The sequence below is a fragment of the Euprymna scolopes genome, unplaced genomic scaffold (assembly GCF_053919585.1).
Source record: "Euprymna scolopes isolate OS-2025 unplaced genomic scaffold, ASM5391958v1 sca402, whole genome shotgun sequence".
In the NCBI taxonomy this organism is placed as follows: Eukaryota; Metazoa; Mollusca; class Cephalopoda; order Sepiida; family Sepiolidae; genus Euprymna; species Euprymna scolopes.
The window spans coordinates 30,001-38,357 of NW_027633439.1; the positions used below are offsets into that span (position 1 = coordinate 30,001).

Genomic DNA, 8,357 nt, shown 5'->3' on the forward strand with positions numbered 1-8,357 from the left:
AATCTTTTATTTCATCTTTGAGAAACTGATATTTTGAAAAGTCCGATAGATTTCTCATCCTAAATCCATCAGTTTTGCTGTTTTCTCCAAGTATTTGGAAATTCTGAAATCGAAGAATAAGATTTATTGTACATTAATTTACAATCGACTTAAATGAACTTACGAATAAAGAACATTGCCAATAGTTCAATTTCGATTTTATAAACAAGATGTACTTGTGACCCAACGGGTCACAAGCAAAATCACTATTAATTCTACTTTAATTTCTCTTGAAAATTAATTAACTGTAACATTTTTAAGACCTTCTTGCATAACCAAAATGTCTTTTACAACTATTTTATCAATATTAGTACTAGCGGGACCTGTGGAAATATTACTTAGGTTCATCAGCTTGAATCGAAACAGAATTTCAAACTTATATATATATATATATATATATATATATGACTTTAGTTCCTTCAGCCATAATCAAAACCAAAACTTAAGAAGAAATCTTGATAATAATATTTTTTTTATAAATAATTTTAAGGTGCCATCAGCTAAAATCAAAACCAAGACTTATGCGGAATTCTTAATAAAATTATTTTTAAAAAATAGATTATTGAAGTGCCATTAGCTATAATCGAAACTGAAACCAAAACTTAAGAATTATTAGTAAAATTATTTATTACAAGAAATGGAAGTACATAACAATTAAACGACCCGGATGTAAGCATGACACATAAAATAACACACACGCTATGGTATTAATGTAGATATATATGATGTATTGTTTTTCGAGTTCTCACACAGGTCATCATCAGAGATTACACACTGACAACAATCTGTGTATTAGTCTCTGTATTTGAGGTTTTTGCTTGATATTTTAGCAGTTTTCATTATTCTTATCCATTGTATCTTCTTAGCCATTCCCTTGATTCCAATCTCTCCCATTCTTTTTTTCCAAGTTTTTTCAGTATTGTTCATAGTGCTCCTATTATTATTGGTGTTATCTTAACTTTCCTCATCCTCCATATTCCTTTCAGCTCTCTGGTAAGTTCCGTGTATTTACTTCACTTCTGACTCCTTGATATCACCCTGTGGTCTGCTGGAACCTCAAAATTTACTATATGGCAAGACTTTTCCTTGTTTACTATTATGACGTCTGGTCTTTTTGCTTGGATGAGTTTATCTGTTTGTATGTCCATGTCCTATACGATTTTGTGATTTCCGTTTTCAAGTACTGTTGCCGATTTATGCTTTTAGCGCTTGTCTGGGTGTTCAAGATGCAGGTGTTTGCATGATTCTCAGTGTACTGCCTTCCCCACTTAATCATGTCTATTCTTATATTTCTTTTGAGTTAGTTTGCTGCATTCACTTATTATGTGATCTATTTCTTTTTCTAATCGGCATTTGTTGTTTTCTTGTGTCTTGTCGATCTTTCTCTGGTTCTAATTGCATTATCTTGTGCGGCTATTATTAATGATTAAGTTTCTCTGTTTAGGTATTCTTTTCGCAGCCATGCCCAAGTGTTTTTGCAAGTCTCATCTTTGTGAATCATCATTGTAACTATTTTTCTTCCCATTTTTCTTTTCTCGTCTTCTCCCTTTCCTCTTTTTCTGTCTTGTTCCTGTTTACAGCGTCTCTTGCTGCAGCGATGGTCCTTTCTGTGTTCTGCATAAAATATTTTTCTAATTATTTTTTTTGTTATTTAGTCTTCTATACTAATCAGTCATCTTACTTCATTTTCCTTTTTACATAACAACAATTAAGATACATCTGCCTTACTTAAAAGTTCCTAGCTTTATTTATGGTGTCTTTTACATATAAAAAAAAAAAACCCACCCAATACTTTTGCTGATGAGGAGACTCAATAGTAGTCCTCGCTAGCGAAAGACTTTGTTATTGTTATTCTATTATTATTATTATTTAAAACATTTTGTGTTCTGCGCTTTTGCGCAAGGACTAAAATATGCATGCTAAGGAATGTTGGTTCTGACAACGAGGTCAATACAGAAATTGTGTTCTTAAAAATTACCTTTAGGATTTCCATGGAGTTAGCATTTACGTTCTGTGCATCCGACGATGTTGTTTCCTCCGCACATGCATTGGTTGCATCCGTCCATAAATCTGTCGCCCTTTTTGTATAACCTGTTTTTGTATTCACAGATTTCTTTAACTGTAAATAAACAAAGAACAAAACGCATACGATAAAGTTTTTTTATTTTATATTTTTGTGTGTATGCATTAAAGAAGGAGCATTTAATGGGCATGAGAAGTCAGAGGAAGATCTGATACTTATTTCTGAGTATAAGTGAATAAGCACATTTATTTCCAACCAATAACCTAACAACATAAAGGATATAATTTTTAAGATTATACTTATACTAGCAGGCCACCCGACATTGCCCGGTCGTAAAATACGCTTAAATATGATATTATGATTAATGCAGATTTCGTATTTATTATTATATTATATTGGACTCAATATATAGTAATGATAGTAAAAAAAATGACTCGTGCTCCAACACCAAGAATCGAAACCAAAACGTTTAGCGTACGATTTCCTTTTTCCTTTTACGTTAATAACTGCACTATGAAAACATGTTTACTAAAAGGCTGAAAATTAAAACATGGACCAATATCTATTACGTTATGCATGCATATTCGAAATGCCATCGTTTGACCTTCACCTGGCAAATTTCATTTTTTTTAATTTTTACACTTTTGCATCAATTTTCCCACGGCAAAAACCAAAATATAAAGTTTTGCATGGGTCCGAATACTCTATATATTAAGTTTCATGTCTCTAAACCAAAAATTGGCAGGAGTTTGGTAGGCAAAAATTTTTAAACAAAAATATATACGCATATCATTCAAACTAGGAGAAAGAAAACTCTGAAACTAAACCAAAGGGGAGGGAGGCCTCTCCAGTCTTGGACGACAACCTTCCTAGAGCTGGTGATTCAAACAAATTACCGGTCTGCAAACCTAAATTGCTTAAGGAGTAGATAGGCTCTGTCTATCGCCGGCTTCCATACTCCTTCTTTGCCTATTAGTCAGGTGCAGAGACACTATCATAAGTGAATCGACAAAACACTTAGTGGTAGATCTTGTTTCTTGTCTAGGGCATTGAATGCCGTTCCCCCACTCCCGACACATCCCACCCCTCATAACTGGGCACTTGGGAGTGCTTGAATACCACGCATGCCTGTGCAATTAGATTGGGGTGATCTTCTTCTTATGGACTGAGGGTACCGGATTGACAGTTCCTGGCTGCTGTTTCCGACTGGTAGTACAGGGACCCTAACTCTTTGGTAGCACTAAGAGCGACTGCTCCATCAACAGTTGTATAATATCGGAATGTTTGTAGTGCCATGTCGCACATGGAAAGGGACCCTGCACTCATCCCGGATGGGCTTTCCTGAGGCCTAAGTCCTAGTTGAAGAAAGGTCAGCTGACGGTCTACTTGTGTTGCATGTCTGATACCCTGCATAACCTCTTGTTCAGCTCCCCCTCACCTAACTGAAACTCTTTAAAAACATGATGACAGTACAATAAAAAAAATAAGCTTAAACCAGGCATAGGGACAAACAAATCCAACTTGCCTCTTCCCTTTTACTAACATCCGTGGGATTAGAACTAATTTAGCTGATGTTGAAGCATTTCTCCTAACAAATACCCCGGATATCTTAGCATTAAGCAAGACTAACCTACACTCCTCCATCCCCTTTAACTACTTTAACATGCCTGGCTATCTCCCACTCTGCCGTAGGGACTCTGACAGACATATGCACGGACTTGGAGTCTACATTCGTAACACCCTCTCCCTGACTAGAGAAACAAACCTAGAAACGGACGATCAAGCCTTTATGTGCTTTAGACTAAGTATACAACACAACATTAGCTACTTTTATTTTCTCTACCGCTCTCCCTCGACCTAGGACTGCACCTTAATAAACAAAGTCTCTGACAGCATAGACACAGCACTCTCCCTCGACACTAGCGCACAAGTACATGTATTTGGTGACTTTAATGTTCACCACAAAAACTGGCTTGGATTCTCTACTTACACAGATTCAGCGGGCAGCACAACACAGTTTTGCTATATCTCACTCCCTATCACAAATGGTTACGTTTTCAACACGTTTCCCTGGCCAGCAAGAACAACCAGCATCACTTCTAGATCTATTTCTGACTACAGTTCCCGAGGATTGTACAACAAATGCTGACAGCCCACTCGGGAACGCTGACCATGCAGTGATAATGGCAGAAATCGCCCTAAATTCTAGACCCAAAACTGAAGAGCCAGTGCTCAAAACAACGAGATATTATAAAAAGGCTGACTGGGAAGCCATCAGAGATCTTATCAGAGATGCCCCATGGGGAAATATTTTTTCTCTTCCTGCTGAACAGTGCGCAAATGAGACCACTGAATAGTTCAAAACAGCAATGGAAGCACATGTTCCCACGCGGAAATTTTATAGCAAGCCCCACTCTCCCCAATGGTTTACTTCGACTTGCGCAACTGCCATTGCTCAAAGGCAGCATGCATACCGCAGATTTAACCGACATAAGTCCAGTTCAAACAAACAGAAGTATATAGAAGCTAGAAGTAATGTTAAGAAAGAAATAGCGACAGCCAAGAGAGAATTTACTGAAACCACTAAAAAACGCATCGAAGCACAAAACTTAGGAAATCGTGACTTCTGGAAAATCTACAACAGTGTAGTAAATAATGGGCAATCAACAATTCCCCCGCTAACCGACAATCACGAGGCTGTTTGCTCAGCAACCGACAAAGCTAATATGCTTGCCAGCCGGTTTGCCTCGAACTCCACACTGAACCCTACCAACCACCCCCTACCTGACTTTCCTTTGCAGACAGACGCCACGCTAGACGATCTAAAAATCACCCCTGCTCAGGTACACACTATCATAAAAAACCTTGACACTTCAAAAGCATGTGGACCTGATCTCATCCCAACTGTGCTTTTAAAAACGTGCTCAGCTGAAGTAGCTCCAGTTCTCTCCAAACTCTACAACAAATGCCTTAATGAATCATGCTTTCCGGGCTGTTGGAAAACTGCTTCTGCGGTACCAATATTCAAGAATTCTGGCGAAAGAACTGACCCATCAAATTATCGCCCCATTAGCCTCCTCCCACTTTTTGCCAAAATATTTGAGACCATAATTAACCATGCTCTAGTCCGGCACCTTACAGATGCTAAACTTCTGACTGACAAACAATATGGATTTAGACAAGCCCATTCCACAGCGGACATCCTGACTGTAATCTCTGAATGTATATACCATTCACTTGACAAAGCGGGGGAGGGCAGAGCGGTAGCTCTAGATATATCTAAGGCTTTTGACAGGGTATGGCACAACGGTCTCCTCAGGAAAATTAAATCATACGGTATCACTGGTAGAATACTTAACATAATAAAATCCTTTTTAGATAAGAGAAAAATCCAGGTTGTCCTCGACGGTCGTACATCTAAAAAGGGTGATATAAATGCGGAAGTGCCTCAGGGGGCTATCCTTGAACCTCTATTGTTCCTAATATTTATTAATGACCTCCTCGACAAAACTGCCTCTGAGATGGGTATATATGCTGATGACACTACACTCTATAACAGACATGACAGGAAAACAAATGACCACATATCTAAAGAAATGGCAAAAACACTAGAGGATGACCTCCAATCTGTAGTGGAATGGGGCCATAAATGGATGGTCACATTCAATGCTGCCAAGAATAAACTGGTTTCCTTCAATAATTACAAGAAACCTTCTCTGGGACCAATAGCAATGGCCAGTGATGCCCTGTCTGAGAGTACATCTTTCAAACTGCTTGGCCTAACGTTCACAAGAAACATGAGTTGGAACAATTATATTGAAAACATTGCCAGGGCCGCTGCGAAAAAGGTAGGCTCTCTCTACCGTGCTAGAAAACTACTGACACCTGAAAGTATCCTGTACCTCTATAAGGCCACCATTCGCCCATGTATGGAGTATTGTTGTCACAGTTGGGCTGGTGCATCTGCTACTAGTCTCTCGCTCCTAGACAAGGTTCAAAAAAGAGTCGCCAATCTGTAGGCCTTGAACTGGCATCTAAGCTTCAGCCTCTGTCCCATCGACGAAACGTTGCATCTCTCTGCCTGTTCTACAAGTATTTTAATGGTGAATGCTCTGAAGAACTGCAGACACTTGTGCCCCCACGATGTAGACACCCTCGACAAACCCGACAGGCAGCTAAATCCCACCCCCACACTGTAGAGATCCCTAGATGTAAAAGATTTTTCTACTCCAGTAGTTTCTTCCCCAGAACCGCTAGACTCTGTAATTCCATTCCAGGATCCTCCTTCCCTAACTGTACTGACATGCAGAAGTTCAAGTGCAACGTGAACCGACATCTTGCTGCCCAAAATCCCTACATAGTGCCCCAGTAGTTGCTGACCCTGATAGTAGCCCCCTACACCAAAGTGGCAATGCGCCTTGTTTGGGGTGAAAATGTAAAAAAAAAAAAAAAAAAAAAAATCTAGTTAAGTGACAGTTATAGTCATTTAGAACTGTTTTTAAGCTTCACTGCTCACTCATTTTGCGACCAAATTTCAATCAATTATTACAGTTTATAGATCACCTTCTCGGCTATGTTGTGAAAAAAAATTCAAGTTTCGTTCAGTAAAACAAAAGTCATGATGAATTTTCTGGTGCTCAAACGTATAACCATAATTTTGGTTGTTGATCTATAGATTTTAGCTTTCGTGTGAAATCAATAAATGTTTATTATAACCAGTGATAGTAAAAGATTTTGTTTTAAACAAAATCAGATAAAAAAAAAGAAGTAATGAAAGGAATCGTTTTAAGCATTGGAAAATAGCCACGATTTTTTCTGATTCTGATACCGATACCGATTTTGATATCCCAAAAAGTTTCGATTTTTTCCGCTTCCCAATTCCGATTAATCATCCCAACACTAATATATATATATATATGAGAGAGAGAGAGAGAGAGAGAGAGAGAGAGAGAGAGAGAGAGAGAGAGAGAGAGACTGCCACTGCCAGTCTGTTTACATTGAAGTCTCAACTTGGACTCTCTTGCATTTGGCCGGAAAAATAGTTGGGCGTAATTTTCTGGACTTTCAGTGAGCTCGTCAGTTATGTGGTAATCGTACGTGTATCAATACGCTGACCGAACTACAACTTAAGATAGCGCAAGATATTGCCATATGAGCAAAATACATCCATCATGCAACTGCTACAATTTCAGGGTTTTTTTTCTGATTATATTAGGTGAAACAAAAGATACAGGCAGTAAAAAGAAATGAAGAAAAAGAAAAGAATATAAAAGAAATAAAAGAGAAAAGAATATAGAAAAAAAGAAAAAAGAAAGAAAAAAGAATATAAAAGAAAAAGAAAAATAGAAAAAAGAATATAGAAAAAAAGAAAAAAGAACAAGAAAAAGGAAAAAAGAAAAGAATATAGAAGACAAAAGAAAAAGGAAAAAAAGAAAAAGGGAAAGAGAGAAAAGAAAAAAGAATATAGAGGAAAAAAGAAACAAAAGAAAAAGGAAGGGAAAAAGAAAACAGATAAAAAGGGTGTTTGTAACCACTCTCTGAAGGAGAGGTGGGGGAAAGGGGTTGGATTCAGGATTTAGGAAAAAAGAAAAAAAAAACGAAAGTAAAAAAAAATGTGCATAATGAAATACGATAGAGAGTGACTAAGAAAATCTCGAGTAACGCTAATTCTTTCTGCTGAATATGAAATAATGTGTAAGTACAAAAGAGAAATGAAAGGAAAGACTAGAGAGAGGAATAACTTACTCTGGTATTTCGGATCATCACACTGCTTTCGGGTACAACCAATGTAACCATTAAAACCGCAAAAGCATTGGTTGCACCCGTTAATGAAATAGGCTCCGGGCATGTACATTTTTCCTTTTAGAGTGCAACCTTTGCTTTTGTTTTCACCGTTGTCTGCTCAGAAAAAAAAAAAAAAAAAAAAAAGATTCCATTTGATTCTGATTTTAAATTTTGCTTTTTTTTTTTAATCAAATTGCCAGACACAATACAAAGAAACAGAGATCATTTGAAAATATCAACTAAACTATATATATAATATATATATATATATAACAGTTATCTACAGACACATGTTTTGCCGTACCACGGCTCACCGGCATAGCTGACTGTTTTACAGAGCACAGACGCGCGTATGCAAATGCATGCGAAATGACGTCATCAGTAAAGAAAAAAATGAAAAGAACAGCAGACGAGCATGTTAGAGAAGACGATCATGTTGGTGACATAGATGACGTTCGAGAGCCTGTTAGAGATGTGGGTGACATCACAGCCATAACGAGAAGTCACGCAC

The 8,357-nt window shown here is 37.6% G+C and overlaps 1 protein-coding gene across 1 annotated transcript in view; it reads right to left on the reverse strand.

Annotated features, from left to right (window-relative positions):
• The window catches only part of LOC145274687 (uncharacterized), an 8,025-nt gene extending 69 nt beyond the window's left edge, over positions 1 to 7,956 (reverse strand). Inside the window, exons 1-3 of the mRNA XM_080127472.1 lie at positions 7,808 to 7,956; positions 2,018 to 2,158; positions 1 to 103 (exon numbers count right to left, since the gene is read on the reverse strand). The exon at positions 1 to 103 is cut by the window's left edge and continues 69 nt beyond it. Of these exons, the coding sequence (XP_079983598.1) occupies positions 1 to 103; positions 2,018 to 2,158; positions 7,808 to 7,858 (295 nt within the window). The 5' untranslated portion in view covers positions 7,859 to 7,956. The remainder of the gene's footprint in view (positions 104 to 2,017; positions 2,159 to 7,807) is intronic.
• Between the last annotated feature and the right edge of the window lie 401 nt (positions 7,957 to 8,357).